The sequence below is a fragment of the Bufo bufo genome, chromosome 2 (assembly GCF_905171765.1).
Source record: "Bufo bufo chromosome 2, aBufBuf1.1, whole genome shotgun sequence".
Taxonomy (NCBI): domain Eukaryota; kingdom Metazoa; phylum Chordata; class Amphibia; order Anura; family Bufonidae; genus Bufo; species Bufo bufo.
In genome coordinates, this window is record NC_053390.1 from 274,222,238 (window position 1) to 274,240,886 (window position 18,649).

Below are 18,649 nucleotides of genomic sequence, written 5' to 3' on the forward strand. Positions count from 1 at the left end.
AACATGAGGTGAGACATAATGGTTATCAACAAGGACTAACGTGAGTTATGCCATAACGCAGATGGGCAGCGAGTACCAACTGGTTGTGATCAGCCCATTATATCAAACACATTTTATTTTCAAGATTAAAAAAAATCCAACCAAAGTGCATTTCTCCACATACAATGATGGGCTCTCCAGTCTCAGGCTACTTTCACACCTGAGTTAGGTGCGGATCAGTCTGGTATCTGCACAGACGGATCCGCACCTACAATGCAAACGCTTAGATCCGTTCAGAACACAAATTGCACCATATTGTGTCAGTGAAAACGGATCCGTCCCCATTGACTTTCATTGTAAGTCAGGACGGATCCGTTTGGCTCCGCATCGCCAGGCGGACATCAAAAAGCTGTCCGCATCAGTATGTCCGTTCCGTAGCCCCGCCCAAAAAAAATAGTGCATGTCCTATTTTTTTCTAGTTTGCAGACAAGGATCGGCATTATTACAATGGATCCGCAAAAAAACCTGATGCCATACGGAACGGCATCCTTTTTTTGCGGATCCGCAATTTGCGGACCGCAAAACACATATGGTCGTGTGCATGAGGCCTTACTGCAAGGATTTTCATGCATTAATACAGCCTCAGCAAAGTAAAATAAATCCTCCAAGTCTCATGTACACAGAGTATTTTTATGTACAGAAACGGATCTGCTATGCGGATTTTAAAATCCACAGCATGTCAATTGTTCATGCGATTCCGCACCGTATGTATAGTGGTTTTTCCCCATAGACTACAGTGGGGTTGTTTACACAGAAAACTGCTCCAAAAATTGCATTAACCCTTAATATACTGGAGGTTTTTCCTTTTTTAGTTTTCATTTTACTTCCATATGTTTCCCTTATAACATGGTTATAAGGGAAAATACAAGGGAAATACAAGGGAAAATAATAGCATTCTGAATACAGAATGCATAGTAAAATAGGGCTGGAGGGGTTTAAAAAAAATAAAATAAAAAAAATAAATAATAATTAATCCACTTGCTGGCGCTGCCGGCATCTCGTCTGTCTCCTTCTGTGCTGAACAGGACCTGTGGTGAGCATTCATTCATTCCAGCATCATAATACAGATCGGGTCTCCATCCTGATCGTCTCATAGCAACCGTGCGTGAAAATCGCACCGCATCCGCACTTGCGGATGCTTGCGATTTTCACGCAACCCCATTCACTTCTATGGGGCCTGCGTTGCGTGAAAAACGCAGAATATAGAGCATGCTGCGATTTTCACGCAACGCACAAGTGATGCGTGAAAATCACCGCTCATGTGAACAGCCCCATAGAAATGAATGGGTCGGTATTCAGTGCGGGTGCAATGCGTTCACCTCACGCATCGCATCCACGCGGAATACTCGCCCGTGTGAAAGGGGCCTTATAATCACTGCATACTTCACTTATTTGGGCAGTCATGGGGCCAAAACTGACCAAATAACTTAAGTATGAACTCAGTCTTACAGGTCGATGTTAGCGCCAAGAAGAAGCGCACTTTTTTTACACCGTTGTCAGCTGATTACATAGATGTCTACAGAACCTGTTCTATTAAATGCTTATACAAGTAGAGCCCCCCGACAGAGTGGAGAGGGTGTCAGCAGTAAGTTTGTGTTGAAGTCACTGTTTATTTTGCCCTTCCTCTGATCCATCAGAACAATAAACCACAAAAACGGATCCTGTCTGTGGAGCATCCGCCTTCACTCGGTCAGCATTTGGTCAGTAATCTATCAGTATTGCTAATGCCAAAAAAAACAGGAGTGGATGTAGAACAGAGATGACACGTGACTGGAATATTTAATGTCTTCTGTGTTTTGTACCCACTCCTGCTTTTGGCTACCAAATCACAAGCCAATTCTGATGGGACCATACAGGCCTTACAGATGCTACACAGACAGGATCCGTTGTGCGTCTCATTTTACCTTCCTTTTGACAGATCAGAAGAAGGGTCAAATAAATGAGGATGTCAGCCAGGCCGAAAGGCAAAATAGTGGACCAGTCATGGAGTGGGGAGGGTTGGAACAGCATGAGGAGACCACAGAGTGGCCCAGTGACAGGGTCTGGAGGTTGTGACACCATCAGGTGCCACATAGTGGCACAATGACAGAGTCTGGAGTTTGCAGCAGTATGAGGAGGCCACCAAGTGGCACAATGACAGAGTGTGGAGGTGGCAGCAGCATCGTCTATTTATTTATAGGGAATATGGGACAGAACAGAAGGTTAAAATTTCTCAACTTTAAAGTGTTGCCTAAAACACGATTTAATAATACACATTCTCCGGAACAAAAAGGCTTGGCAAATTGATTGTCTGAAATTCCCTTGAAGACTGGGATAATATATTGGCGAATTTAAGTTTACTTTCTTATAATTTGAATCAAGTTTTGGTTCAATTTAATATTCAATATATATTAATATATTTTAATAAATATTTAATAAATGAAATAATAAAAATTACGTGTTGCCTAGACAGGAGAGAATCTGCCAGTCTTCAGTTTATTCAACTACGTGGTTACGATGGAGAAAGCATTCTAAAAAACAAACAATATCTCTCCCCCTGGAGACAAATCCTGTCAAGATTGATGCAAGTGCGGTATCGGCTGCTTATCGACCCAGATACTTCTGGGGGAACCTGCCTGGCATGAACAGGCCTCTAGTAGCTACAGACAATGAGACGACAAAGCGTCAAGATAGCTCTGAGCCCGGAAGAGTTGCGAAGTTCAAGACACATCACTAAAGGATTTTACCCCATATAACCGTAGCGCTGACCGCTGAATAAATTTTGTTTTTCGACCGAAATACTTCCATAAAGATTTTACCACATATAACCTGTAAAAAGGTACAAGGAATCATCGTGGATGATAGGTACAAGTCACCGAGGTTCCTGGCCTCGGTGGATTAAGAGCCGGGTTTTTATGTGTCAGCAGCAGTTGCTGTTTGACACCTTAATATTTAGCATAGCTGTATAGCTGATCTGGGATGGCTCTTACTGGGAGTAGTCAAAGTGCTGGGTGGGTGACTTCTCCCCATGTTCCAGGCCGGGTTGTACCAGGCCTAAAAACAAGCCAGCACTGCCAGGTGGGGAGGATTACCTCAGTCTGACAGTGGAGCTCAGGAGGTGTGTGTGCTGTGATCTGAGGCTTGTGCCGTGCTGGAGGGCTGAGACCCGTCTGTAAGGGAAACGGGACCCCTAAAAGCCTGCTATGGACTGCTGGAGGCAGAACTGCCAACAAGGTGATTTTTGTTATGTGGACTTTCCATTGTGTGTGAACTAACACTAAGACTGCAAAGTGATGTTTTGTTTTTGCTTTATGTGTGAATAAACACAAGTTTTATTTAAAGAACTGCCAATTTACCTCTGTACTGCGTCCGCACACCCTGTCTACCAGACAGATTTTCTGCATACAAATCTAAGATTGCTTGCACATGAATGTGGGTGAACGCACATAAGATTCGCACAAATTTCCATGCATATTTCTGCAGCACATCCACACCAAAATCCACAATTTCTAACAGCGGTTTTTCTGTGTGGATTTGATGCATTTTTGCCACAGATCTCACCCTTCATTGGAAAAAGGGTAAAAATCGCCAGCTAAAACTGCAAATATAATTGACAAGCTGCGCATTTGGAAATCCGCACAGGTAAATTTTCGAAAAACGACATGCATTTCGCAACGTGTGCAGGTGGCCTAAGGATACATGCACACCTTACTGAATTGGTGTGGAAATTTTATGCAGCAATTGCAAAAGAAACGGCTGAGAAATATGAAGCAGCAAATCCGTATTTCACCTGTGGAAAAAATAAATAAAACGAATATTCACTTCCTGTTGCGCTTTCCTTGCTCTGTACATCCCGACCTCCTGTGATGAGGTCTTATTTAGGTTAAGGAGTACAGTTTTTTTTAAATTGGGACTTTTGCTGCCTCACTTTATTAAATCTACATCAAAATGCATTCAGATTTGGTGCAGAAAATAGCCTCCCTATTCAAATCAATAGGGAATTTCTGCCTCAAATCTGCTACGGATCCACGGCAAATTGACATGCCGCAGATTTTAAAATCCACTCACCAGTAAAATTTCTGCAACGTGGACATGAGATTTGGGAAAATCGCATAGGATTATACTGCTACTGTATTACACTGTAGATTTGACGTTCAAAATTTGTTTGGGAAATCCACACAATACGCAACTTGTGCATGTGGCCTCAAAGATAAACTGCAGGAGGATCATAATGAACCCTAAACGGCTGCTTTATAAATGATTTTATTTCAATTAGGAAGCTATAATCAGGAAAACTTTGGGGGAAATTAAATGATACTGTCTAAATACAAAACTGTCTTTGTTGCCCACACCAACCAATCACAGCACAGCTTTCATTTCTTATGGCATTGTTAGAAAAATGAAAGCTGTGCTGCGATTGGTTTGTGTGGGCAACAAAGGAAGCTTCATAAATCTGCCCCTTTAAGACCCACATGCAAAATTGCACTGATATGATTTGATATTTTCATAGCTTCTATAGGCGGATATTATGGGTAGTTCGAGGCCGCAGATTAATAATGCAGGCTGTGATCTCTCTTTTATATTTACTGATTTACTAGAAGAATGTCCAGCAGAGCCTTGCCATTAGCCAGTTCAATACAATCGGCTAATTGCTCATCAGTTTTCATTCTGTCGTCTATGCCAGGGAAAATCAATGCACAAAAATCATTATAGCATTGTTTTCTACAAAGATCTTGGGCCGCCTCGCCAAAACCTGCAGTTATATGAAGTGGACGTGTGACCGGACACAACACAATCTGCAGGAACATCTGGATTTCGTGCACGGGTTCAAATGGTTCAAATTCGTTTTGCTTTTTTTCATCTCTGGTCACCCACACTATACTGTTGAACATACCGACAAATGTATGTTCATTTTATAGTTTGGCCAGTGTGGAGAAGATCCTCTGCAATGGGTTTTTCAGGTTTCAAGCATATTCGGGGCATTTAAAGAGGACCTTTCATATGTCCTGACACATCTGTTTTAATAGCTTCATGCGTTCCCCACATACTAACAATTCTGGAGCATCTATTCTTATGGCTCTATGTTGTCCCATTCCTCTATAATTTCTACTAGAAGTTATAAATAATTGCTAGCAGTCTGCAGTAAGGGTACAGAGAAGGTGGGGGGGGGGGGGGTGTACCTGTACTGTCTGAAAATGGCAGCACTGATTGGATAGTGTCAGACTGTGCAGATACACACCCCCAATTGTTACCTCCCCTCTGTACCCTTACTGAAGGCTAACAGCAATTCATTCATAATTTCTAATAAAAATAATAAAGGAATGGCACAACATTAGAGCTATAAGAATAGATGCTCCAGAATTGTTATCACATGGGAAACGCATGTAGCTATTAAAACAGACATGTCAGGAGCAGTGAAAGGTCCTCTTTAAGCCCCGCCCCCTGGATAAACCCCCCCAAACCTGATATAATGGCCACTTCTGGGGCACACCCATTTTTAGACTAGGACAAGCAGAATTTGCCAGGATCCTCTTTGAAGATTCTGGACAACCCTGGCAAATTTGGGACTGTGGGCTACTACGCACAAGGGCTTTTTTCTTTTTAAACCATCAGACATAAAGGGGGATATTCCCCAATGCCACTTTTCTGGCATAAAAAAGTTGCATACACTTGGTTTCCAACTTTTTAAATGCCACTGTGCCTAAATCTAGGTTAATGTGGCATTTCTATAACGCCCTCGCCTCTTTCCAAGATGGCATAGCGAGCATCTGTCACGGACGTTCCAGTGGCAGATACCAGGAGATCGGAGAGACTGGCAACTCGTGGGTTAAATTGACAAGTTCACTGTGGATCTTATTGTGTCTGTGTTTTTGTGAATGCCACATCCCTTGCTTTAGGTGTTGCTTGTTGGTAATTTACTTTTCCCATAAGTAGCCGCTTCTCACTCTTGGAGGTGCGGTTTATAGATTTTTATCCTGCCTTCTAACTAGCTGGTCTGTTGTACTCTGTTGTGCTTCTGGAGTTGCCAGTTATCTACTTTCAGATAAGTCTTGTCTTTTCTTATTGTTTTGTGTTTGTTATATTCCCTGTTTGTATCTGGGCCTGAGACAGAGACTTCCATTCGTCCATCTGGGGAGGAATAGGTTGTCTCTGGTCCTAACCTCATTCCAGGGCCTTATAGGGATATAAGGGCCTAGGTATCCAGCATATGAATATTCCTACGTTCAAGGTCTATTCATATTGATAGGTAGTTAGAGCCTGGATTAGGGTTGTTTAGGAGGTGACCTGTTCCTTCCCTAGTTTCCAGTCCCAGTTACTGTTCCCCTTCCCTCCTGTGTTTAGTGTGGAGTTTTTACCCCACACTGATCGTGACAGCATCCTTATAAATACCTTTTCAAATAGGTACCAGTAAATCCTGAGTATTTACTTTAATCATACCGGTTGGGAGTTCCAGAATCTACAACAGCAAGAATAGTGAGACAGACTTTTCTATTCTGGCCTGTAAAGATACCAGAAAACTTGATGTACACCTTAGGTTACTTTCACATCTGCGCACGGAGATCCAGCCACCTGATTCAGGAAAAATTGTGAGAATTGGCCAGAAACAAACCACAATATGCAGCGGTTTATGTCCGGTGGATTCTCTGCATTTTTCCCAGATCTCCATCCGGACCACATTATACTTAATAGCCTGCAGGCATTGCGGTTGCATTCAGTAGTGCCGGATCTGGAGAATCTGCCGGAATAGCTTGCCGAAATTGCTGCTTCAGATGTGAAAATAGCCTTAAAGTTATTGTGAACAGAGCCTTAGGGCTCAAGCGCACAGAGTCATGTGCTTGCAGTCTGGGTTTGTCCAAGTTATTAAAAATTTTGCCCCATACCCGTTACTGTTATCACTGGCCTTACCAGTATACAGCAGGAGAATGCAGCCTTGTATACAAACAGTTGGAGACGGACCAGAGCTGAGGAGCCAGACAGAGCTGATCAGGATCTGCTAAGACCCAGCAGCTCAGCTCTGTCCTAGACACTCTGCGACCACAAGATTGCTGGTCCAACAGAGGAAGCGGCATAGCTGCTTTTTCTGTCCATTGCATAGCGCTCATTGACTGCTAAGCACCAAGCAAAGGAGAAGGCAGAAGCGGTAATAAACTGCTTCTGTCCTTTCCTCAGGGTCCCCGGCTGTCATGCTAAATTGCAGGCACAGGAGGTTTAATTCCGCACAGTACATGTATGATGATTCCGATTACAGCCCAGCACCAAGTTCCGTACATGTACAGCCCATGGTTGCTATATGGTTTAACAGCAATACTTATTAATCTTTCCCTTAACAAAAGAGCAGTGATTCTAAAATGAATCTGATCTGAATACAAGAAGATGATATGAAAAGATTCCACAAGGTGACGGCAGTACAAAAAAAAACTATGAAGAAAAGCAGGGGACATTTAGTACTAAAAGTGGCTCCAATCAATGAGCGTATCAGTGTATAAATGGAGCACAAAAGTTCACCTCCAACCAGCTAATCAATGAAACCTTTAACCTCTACGATGAAACTAATCATGGATGTCATTATGTTGTTTCTAACATAGACTTCTTTATCTCCAAATGAAGTAAATCTAGACAAGCAGACTAGCTACAGATTTAATCTTGTGGTAACATGTACATTCATTTATCTCTTCATACTCTACATTTTTTAATTGCATTTTCTTAATGCAATTATTTCTAATGTTTTTAGTCTGATTTATAATGTATGAACCATCACTTTGAAGAGCCACTGTACTTTTACACAATTTCAGACTTGCCATCTTCCATTCCCTTTCCAAGTACAGGTGCATATCAATAAATTAGAATATCATTGAAAAGTTTAATTTATTTCAGTAATTCAATTCATTACACACAAAGTGATCTATTCCAAGTGTTTATTTATTTTAATGTTGATGATTATGGCTTACAGCTAATTAAAACCCCAAAAAATTAGAATATTATAAAAGACCAATTTAAAAAAAAAAAAATATTTAAAAACGGAAACGTTGGCCTACTGAAAAGTATGTACAATATATGTACTCAATATTTGGTCGGGGCTCCTTTTGCATGAATTACCACATCAATGTCGCATGACTTAGAGGCGTTCAGCCTGTGGCACTGCTGAGGTGTTATAGAAGCCCAGGTTGCTTTGATGGTGGCCTTCAGCTGGTCTACATTGTTGGGGTCTCATCTTCCTTTTGACAGTACCCCGTGGATTCTCTATGAGGTTTAGATCAGGCGAGTTTGCTGGCGAATCAAGCAGTGACATTTTTTTTTCTCTTTATTTTACAGGTATTGGTACTTTTGGCAGTGTGAGCAGGTGCCAAGTGCTGCTGGAAAAGGAAATCAGCCTCTCCATAAAGCTTGTCAGCAGAGGGAAGCATGAAATCCTCTAAAATTTCCTGGTAGATGGCTGTGCTGACTTTGGACTTGATATAATACAGTGGACCAACACCAGCAGATGACACGACTCCCCAAACAATTACTGACTGTGGGAACTTCACACTGCATCTCAAGAAACTTGTATTGTGTGCATCTCCACGCTTCCTCCAGACTCTGGGACCTCGAGTTCCAAATGAAATGCAAAAATTACTTTCATCCAAAAACAAGACTTTGGAATACTGAGCAATAGTCCACTCCTTTTTCTCCTTAGCCCAGGTAAGACTCTTCTGACTTTATCTCTGTCTCTTGACACAAGGAATGTGATAGTTGTAGCCATTTTCCTCAATACATCTGTGTATGGTAGCTCTTGAAACTCTGACTCCAGCCACAGTCCACTCCTTATGACCCCCCCCCCAAATTCTTGAATGGCTTTTTCTTGAAAATGCATTTAAGACTGCAATTATCCCTGTTGCTTGTGCACCTTTTTCTACCACACTTTTTTCTTCCACTCAACTTTTCATTAATATGCTTGGTACAGTACTCTGAACAGCCAGCTTCTTTAGCAATGAGCTTTTGTGGCTTACCCTCCTTGTAGATGGTGTCAATGACTGTCTTCTGGACAACTGTCAAGTCAGCAGTCTTCCCCATAATTGGGTAGCCTACTGAACCAGACCAAGAGACCATTTAAAGGCTTAGAAAACCTTTACATATTTTAATTTTCTGAGATGCTGACTTTTGAGTCTTCATTATCTGTAAGCCTTAATCATCAACATTAAAATAAATAAATGCTTGAAATAGACAACTTGGTGTATGATGAATCTATATAATAGGAGTTTCACTTTTTGAATTGAATTACTGAAATAAAGAAACGTTTGGATTATATTCAAATTTGTTGAGATGCACGTGGTACGGTGGACCTGGGCTCCCCTGCTAGAAGTGAATTATCAGGCAGGGTTCACAGACTCCTTAAGCACCAGAAACTCTTGTAACTGATTCAACTTCATCTACTCATCTTTTCACAAATATTCAAGCAGGTGTTTAAAACTGTCCCAGGCAGTTAAATAGGACCTTTCATCAGGCTAGCTCTAGTCTAATTATCCTACCTTATAGGGCGGCCCCCACTGATGCCATGACACTTTCTTTCTACACAACCCCCCCATTCGTCCGCTGTTGGCCCCGTATATTTTGGTGCCTTATATTATAATGAGGCAACTCGGTTATACTAGGCGGAGACTTGTATTTTCCCTGGAAGTGGTTATCTTCTCCCTGGCTGTGAGCGCATCCAATCAGAGCGCTCCGCTCTTAGCCAGGGAGAATAAGTTTAAGGATGTCTACACGCTCAAGTTCTCGCGATTCTCACGAGAACTTGAGCTCATTCTCCCTGGCTAAGAGCGGGGCGCTCTGATTGAATGCACTCACAGCCAGTGAGCAGATAACCACTCCCAGGGAAAATACTAGTCTCCGCTTAGTATAACCGAGAATACATGTCTCTGCCTAGTATAACGAAGTCACCTTATTATAATATAAGGCGCCAAAATATACGGGGCCAAGTGCGGACGAACGGGGGGTTCTGTAGAGAAAAAAAAAGTGCTATTGCATCAGTGGGGGCCGCCCTATAAGGTAGGATAATTAGACTAGAGCTAGCCTGATAAAAGGTCCTCTTCAAGGACTTTACCTGACAAATTCAGGACCTGTGCCAGAGAGTGGCAGATGTGGTTGCAAAAATTGAAAGCATGGTGGATGCCCCGGCAGTAGATTGATTGATTTTGATAATTATGTGGCCAAACTGAAAGCACTTAAAACAGAAGATATTGAGAATCGCTCAAGAAGAGTGAATCTCAGAATTAGAGAAATCCTAGAGACTATGACGAATATAGAAGACACAGCTACCACTTTATTTCAGGCCCCAGAAAACAGATGAGGAACTGGATCAGATCCACAGGGAGGTTACTAGGCCCAGGAATCCTGACCTCCCTAGAAACATTGTACTGAAACATCACTATATTGAGGTCCAGGATCAACTATTGGGGACTACATGCAATTTACAAGCCCTGCCGACAACATTCCTCTATGCCGACTCATTCCAACTACCATGGGGAGAAGGAAAGATGAGGCCCATAACCCTGGTTCTCCAACATAAGTGTGTTACAGATGGGATTTTCCATTTTCTTTAACCTTCCTGGTCAATGTGTACACATATGACCAGATATCCTGCAGAAAGACAGTAAGCCTTGCTTCTAGAGTACCCGGGTAAAAGAAAAAAAAAAAAAGAAAAAATATAAATATAGCCTGTACTTGTGGGAGGGGCAGAGGTGCCTTTAAAAGCCAAGGTGTGCTACCCTCCAATGCCCGTGAGCTATCTATGAGAGGAGGAGTTTACTTTCTGCAATCCCGCCAAGCTCACGTCGCCAGCACACGCGCCGATTCATTCACCCATAAGTATGCAGGGGCCGCTGCGCCCTACAACCTGCAACAGCCCCGGAGCGCTTCAGCCGAATGCTCCTCAGGTAACACGGCCAACCCTGTATTGGCATCATGTATTCCCTTCCCGTCTGCCTGCCCTCTCTACCTTGCCGCGGTCCGCTCCCTCACAAGCGCTGCACCCCTGGGCTCATCGATGGAGAGCATGGGCGTCGGGTCCCGATCCATGCGGAAGTCTCCCCGTCGCAGCGTCTCTCTCTCCCTCACATGTGCCCGCAAATCTCGCGATTTCTCGCCATCACCTGCCGCTTCTTCCAGGTCAAAGTTCCGGCCTTCTTCGTTCCCCACGCATCTGCTGGCAGTCAGTCACAGATTCCTCCCAAGTCTTCCAGTATGAAAAAAATAAATAAAAAAAACTGGGAAAACATAAGAAACACGAGGGGGGCAAATAAAGTTTTAAAGTAAAAAAAAATAAAAAATAAAGCAGACTCACCTCAGCCAGTCACCCAACCAGTCAGGAGGTTTTTTCTTTAACCCTACACTCCATACACGGCTGGTAGTGTCACCAAGGCTCCAGTATAATTAAGGGGCCTGGGCCTTTATTATCATGCCAGTTCACATTTTTCAGTCACTCAGGGGCCCAACGTAGTTCAGGCATGGTCAGCTTTAAGTAGGCCTGGTGCCTCCAACTTCATTCAGCCCCAAGCTTTCCTTCAAGATCTGCGGCCGGCCACAGTCTCCGTAGGTTACAGTCGCAATGACTGACGTTTTAATAAATTCAGGTCCGTTGCCCGGTATGTCATCCAGGCTTTCGCTTTTTAACTCCATATGCATCATTTCTGTTGCCTGGTACGTCATTCGGGCTCATGTTTAAAAATTTAAGTGAACGTTGCCAGTCACGTTTTTAACTCGCCATTCATTTAATTTTGTTGCCTGCTACGTCATGCAGGCTTACGTTTTTAAAAAAAACATGTATGCTCAAATTCTGTCGCCTGCTAAGTCTTCAGGCTTACGTTTTTAACTTGAATATGCTGCCTGTCACGTTCATCCAGGTTTAGGTTTTTAACTCTGATTATTATTTCTGTTGCCTGATACATCATGCAGGCTTACGTTTTAATTCAATAATTTCTGTTGCCTGGTACGTTTTCAGGCTTACATTTTAATTAGTCATTGCCTATCCGTTCACGCTGGCTGACGCTCTAATTCGTTAAATATCAGTGACCTGATGTAGTGGTCAGGTTTTTTTCCTTCCTGTGCTTGGCACAAAAAAAATTATAAAAAAATTATAGGCATACACAACTGCAATGTTTTCGGTACGTCCCTGCCAGCCTCATGTGTACTAACTTCATCGTCCTGTACAATTCAGGTCCGGGGCCAGTTGTTGTTGCATCTTTGTTTGTTCCTGGGTCATTCTTCAGGTACCGTCTAGTCATTATCACTTCGGTGCGCACCTTTTTTCACAGTCCACCCCCTCTTCGTTTAAGTCACGTCATCGCCAGCTGTCACTTTCTTTTCAGGTCCACACAGGTAAGCGCTCACACTCCGGTCTTCACCAGCACCACCACTTAAAAAAACAAAAAACATTTTGGTCACTTCACGGTCACTCTTTTACTACAGGGCTGTCCGACCATTAATTCTGTCATCATTTCTCACAGTAGGTCTCATCTATCAGACCGTGAGGAATCCCTATCAATCGCTGAGTCTTCCACTTCCGGCCATGGCAGCTCTATGTCGTTCAGAAGTTGGACAATACCAAAACTGATTAAGGAACTCAACAGCCGAGGGATTCGTTAACCAGCGTCGGCTCAGAAGGCGGAGCTATACAGACTCTTGGTGTCTGAGCCAACGGCTCCTCCGGCGGAACAAGTGCCCATGTCAACCATTCAGTTGTCTTTGGCACAGTTACATGCCACAATTAACAACATCGCCACCTCTGTCTCAGACATGCAGGCTAGATTGATCGCTGTAGAGTCCAGAGGACTGTCACCTAGTCCCTCCAGTTCCAGTGACCTCCGGTTCTTGTTCTCATTACCCAGGTAGGGCCTCATACACACCTGAGGTAGCTCCGGCACATTTTGTCCCACACAACATCAGGAGGGATATTCTAGAGGGCAAGGATATCAATTTAGCTTCCATTCTCATAGCTGCCCATGACACCGTCGATAATAGGACCATTGCTTGCGGCGACGTTTCCATCATTCTAAAGGCCAGGGACGTCCGCCTCAACAAAAAATTGTCCATCCCGGAATTTGTTCTGGCCTTCAGTTTATACAGAGACATCATCTGTTCTGCCTACCCTGGGAGACGAGAGGAACTGGACACCTATCTGTACAGGGTCACGGATCTGGGCCTTTTACGACTACCACCGCTCGTTTTCTGCCAAGGCGGCCGCCACTCTGGCCCAGTTTCGGCACACCACCAATTGGGCGTCCATGGATATGGAGCTCTTTTGTCGCCATTTCGCTGGTCTCAGGGCTCCAGCATGTGCTTCTTGCAATTCCATCCTCCACTCGTCAGATTGGTGCCCCAACGTTGTCCCTCCCGTCTCTCAGGGCAGATTCCTTCCCAGCACCTCTGGTTTCCCGCAGAGACCCGCTCCATCCACCGATAAATTAGGCCGCCCCATAGTTTTCCTGGGCAATAGTCAAAACTGCAATAATTACAACATGGCCATCTGTAATTACAATAAATGTAGAGCCCTGCACATTTGCTTTGGTTGCTTTAGAGCCCACCCCCTGACAACCTGCCCACAACGTTCATCTAGGACCTCATGACTAGTCGGGGTCAACGTGAATCTCCTGGCAGCTCTCCTCCATGACCATCCCAATCCCCGGTTCGTTCAGTTCCTTGCAGCCGGGTTTGCCGAGGGGTTCCATACGGGTCTGGTCGCTCTTCCCCAGTCCACCTGGGAGGGTCCTAATCTCCTTTCAGCCGCCAAGGATCCCGACTCGGTAGGAGTCCTAATACAATCTGAGTTAGAGAAGGGATTCCTCATAGGGCCATTTTCCACTGTCCCCTTTGACTCTTGGAGGATCAGCCCTATCGGCATTGTGGCTAAAAAGTTCTCCAATAGTCCTCTCATTTACGATCTTTCTGTGCCTCATGGTTCCGACATCCCGAGCTTAAACTCTGATTCCCTCTGAGGAATTCTCCATGCAGTACTCCTCAGTCGATGAAGCTATCCATCTCATCCTCCAGGTAGGCAGAGGGGCTTGGCTATCCAAAGCGGATATCGCAGATGCGTTTAAACTGCTCCCCATCCACCCGCAGCTCTGGAGGTTTTATGGCATCAAATGGCAAAATCTTTACTATTTTGCTAGCCATCTGACCTTCGGGTCCAAGAGCAGTCCCTGGCTGTTTGATCAATTTGCGCAGGCCCTGCATTGGATTTTAGTCAACTGCTGCGATTGCCCACTGGTCATTCATTACCTGGATGATTTCCTGTTGGTTGAATCACCAGGCTACAGACCCAGCAAGCTTAGGTCCCTTCTCAGAGCTCAACGTTCCAGTCGCCTCTTCAAAGGTAGAAGGCCCTTCGACGGTAATCACCTTCCATGGGATAGTTTTGGACACCATAAAAATGCAAGCATTATAGAGGGGATCAAACCCCCAAAAGTTGAAGTCCCAGAGTGGGACAAAAAAATAAAAGTAAAAAAATTAAGTTTTACACACAAAAAAATGAAAAGTTTCAAGTGAAAAAACAAACAAAAGAAAACAAACTCCCTTTTCAAAAATTAATAAAAATTTTTGTCCTAGGTGGTCAGTTCTTCTGGACATGTTAATGGGGAACATTTATAGACCAGAAAAATCTAAACCGCCAGAACATGCAAGAATTCATAAAAATGACCATTAAAGCATACCTGAGTTTCTTTTAAAAAGTTGCATAATGGCTGTGCTTCTTTGTACAATCGTAACTGTGAAGGAGCAGTTATGTTTGGGCTTTCCTACTATATTTTTCTGCCATATTATTTTACATTTTAGCTGCACAGCTAGATGTATTTCACTCAGAAGCAGCAGATATCTCCCTTCTGTCAGCACTGTACTGCTGTTAACATCCTTCCTCTTACTTTCCACTGGGTTTCTTTTCAGTTTTGGAGCACAGAACAGATAAGGAAGGATAAATCACACTTAGACACTAAGGAGGCCTCCTGTGATGTTCAGAAGCAGTGTAGAAGGAGTTATTTTATCGGACTCAAAAATTTCAGCTACCGCTGACACCCCCCCACTGCCTCTCAGCCATCTTCTAAATTACCAGGGACAAAACTTGCCCGAGAACAGGCAGTGGACTGCAACTTAGGTGGGAGAGAGACCCCTAGTGGCCATGACTTTGCAGCTTCTTATCAGGTGGATGCAGGTATATTTTTTAAATGAAATAATTTAGAAATTTGCTAGTTACACCATTCTCTAGTAAATGAAATTGTGTGAAAGTACAGTGACTAAGTAATAATGTGATCCATTTCGGCCATTCCTGGTTCTAAAATAAAAAAATTAAAAAAAACAAAATAAATAAATGGTTCCTCTTTGATAACAAAGCACTTGAATGTGCCACCTAAAACCAAAAAGAAATCTCACAGAAGCAGTCAGTCAGTCGTTCAATCTTTTGTACCCCTGGGAGAGAAGTGTCTGGAGGCCGATTTTCCTGCACTGTCAGATGATCCCTTACTTCATATTCTAAAAGCTTCATCTTTTTTATACTTCTTTTATAGTATGGAACTCAAGATAATGCATTCCAAAGGTAAACCACACCACAGCTTTGTAATGTACTGCACACTTACCTGTCGATGTGAATGCTGGCCGTATGGTACAGTACAATATTTTACAAAAGGAACTAATTGATACTTAACTTTTTTATACCATTAATACATCTTCTGCCTAAAGACAAATAACCTTCAAGCTCTTGGTTACACTAGTGCCTACTAGATTAGTGTTTCGATGTGCCTCATTACTCCTGACACAGCTCTTCTACAAAGCTATCTGTCTAAAGAAAATATTATCTCTCGTTTTCTGTTCCTCTCTCTCACCTGACATAATAGGTAAGAACTATATCTGCATCTAAAGGTCCTCTTACACAAGCCAAGCGAGAGGGCAGTGAATGGGAAAGAATGTTCCCATAAAAGTTTGGTGCCATCATTGCCTTCCTGTTATCTGCATTTACATGCGGCAATGATCTCTGCTGTATGGGGCTGAACGATCATTACAGATTGATTGTTTGCCAGCAACACATCCCTGTACAGGTTGATGTGCTGAGGATTTTAAGTGATGCACACAAGATGTGATCGCTCGACAAAGGATTGTGATCAGTGGCACATTTATAGGGACCAATTATTGGAAATGAGCATCCCCGAGAATTGTCCCAATCCTCAGCCCACGTCAAAGAGCCATAAAGAATACATTTATTACCAATTATTCAAATCCGTTTTCCAGAAAGATGATTTACAGGTAGATAAAGGGGTAATCCGGTTGTTAGGAGTTATCTCCTAGCCACAGGATAGGGGACAACTATTAGAACGGTGGTGGTCCTACCGCTGGGACCACAACCAATCACAAGAACGGAGGCCCCTTATGCCCTGCTGCCCCCTTGAAATGAACGGAGTGGACGATTGTGCATGTGCACAGTTGCTCCTTTCATTTCTATGGGAGTTCTGGAGATAGCCGAGGACAGCGCTCAACTATCTCCCGAATTCCCATAGAAATGAATAGAGCGGCCGCATGCATGCCTGACCGGCTTCTTCATTCATCTCAGGGGGGCTGCACAGGGTACGGGGCCCCCATTCCCGTGATCGGTGATGGTACCAGCGTTAGGACCCCCAACAATGAATTAGTCATTCCCTATCCTGTGACTAGGAGATAACGTCTAACAACCGGAATACCCCTTTAAGAGGGTAATCCATTCCATGTCTTACAGTAAATTTAGCGTAATGGTGTAAAAACAAGTGTGAAGACCAACACATTACTGTGCTACAGCAGTTCAATACTTAATAAAAGAAATACATACCAAGATGGCATCTTATCCTGATGTTGGTGGGACCATAATGCTCTGTGATGACAGTCCCCGGAGTAAGCACAGATATACAAGCATTCCCAAACACATTGTTGCCAATGAAGGTACGGAGGCTTCCAAGCAAACGATACGTCCGTGGGCATTTCTTGCAATTGGCAGGAATACACACACCTTGGTTGACTAGATAAAAGGTATACCACTCCCCAGTGGGAGTACTATTTATTTTCCACCCTTGAGGCAAGTTGCAGTTTGAAAAGGCTTTGTAGATGACTTCAAATTCACTAAGAATGGCGGCAAAGTTCTGTTCTAGCAGTTCCACGTCATGCTTTTGAGCATCCCGTGAAAAATACGGCATGGTGGGTAAATCGGGAAGGAAGAAAACCTCTGGCTTTTGTATGGATGGCCTGTCGTTTAGATAACGACCTTGTTCACGGATGCCTTTGTGAATTCTGCCCATGCCGGACCAGGAGTACCTTTTGGCATATTCCTGCAGATTGTGATAGAGTTTTTGGTTCAGTCCATCATTATGCGTACAGCGTACACACTCACGTGAGTGGCAATAAGCAAACCCGTTCTGCAAGCCTTTGGCATCTGAACTCTGGATGAGCAAATTCACAGTGGCAAAGGGAGAACGGGGTTGGTCCTTGCCAACTCGGTAACAATACCATGCAAACAAGAGCAGGAGGCAGATAACGGTGGTTAGTGCGAAGGTATTGCAGTCACGCACAGCCTGGATGCAACCAGCAATCAGGTCACGAAGTCCTTTCAGCAAACAGGTCCAATCAGTCAACCACTCTGTAGACATTTTTGTCCAGGTGCTGTCTGGTTTGTAAGACGATGCAATGCAACAAGGACTGGAAGTTCTAGGAGGGGCCCACACCATGCGGGTTAATATGGATGAATTGGTGAACAACACAACATGATCCTGCCTGTTCTCTTTAGACATCTAAGCAGAGTATTAGTAGCTACGATGGGTTTGGTGCTGACATTCAGAGGAGCATAGAAACATATGGGACCATACAGACTTCCGGGGTCTGGTTTTGTATAGGACGTAGCAATGGGTCATTACCGGCTTTACTCCTATCCACTGAGGAGAGGTCATTCTGAAGAGGGCCACCGGTTTTCTAGATCTGTTAGGAAGAACATAAAAACAGAAAAAGACACAAATAAAAATTTCAATTTGCCGTCAAACCGAAGACCTCTTGGTAAACACAGTGCCATAATGTTATCCATTGTATTACAAAGCACTTTGTAAAGCTGGCCATAGATGCAATGATCATTGACTAGGAGCCAAACGATGTTTATGGTTCTTAACCAATAATAATTATGTGAACTTTACTAATAAAAATTTCAACTAATGGAAATTGGTCAGAACACTTTATCTTAGCTATGCTACAGTCATAGCTTCTCTATCATTATTCAATGGACATGCACAAAACTAGAGGGCCAAGTAAAAAAACTTGTAGAATTTCCCAGTATATTTTTTGGATTACTTCCTCATGGATTTCCAGATCTCTGCTCAATCATTCAATGGAAGCTTTCTTGTTTAACTCCAGTGGCTCAAAACCCAACGTGTCATGTTACTGACACAACGACTTGACAACTGTAGCCAGTTCTGCACCTGTGCGTACATTATGTGACCATGGAAGTAGACAAGGAAGGTCCACAGTGAATGACTGCAAGCAGAGATCCGGAAAACCACAAGAAATGGAAACAAAGCATACTGGAAAATTGTACGTATGTCATATTTCTTAAGAAAGCACAGATTTTTGTTCTTCCCCCTATATTGCAAAGACATCTTTACAT

The 18,649-nt window shown here is 43.4% G+C and overlaps 1 protein-coding gene across 2 annotated transcripts in view; it reads right to left on the reverse strand.

Moving 5' to 3' along the window:
* Nucleotides 1-18,649, reverse strand: part of ASPHD2 (aspartate beta-hydroxylase domain containing 2) — a 72,642-nt gene that overhangs the window by 24,501 nt on the left and 29,492 nt on the right. For both annotated transcript variants that reach the window (XM_040416563.1, XM_040416562.1), the window contains exon 2: nucleotides 16,838-17,973. In XM_040416563.1, coding sequence (XP_040272497.1) covers nucleotides 16,838-17,789 — 952 coding nt within the window. In that variant the 5' untranslated portion in view covers nucleotides 17,790-17,973. The remainder of the gene's footprint in view (nucleotides 1-16,837; nucleotides 17,974-18,649) is intronic.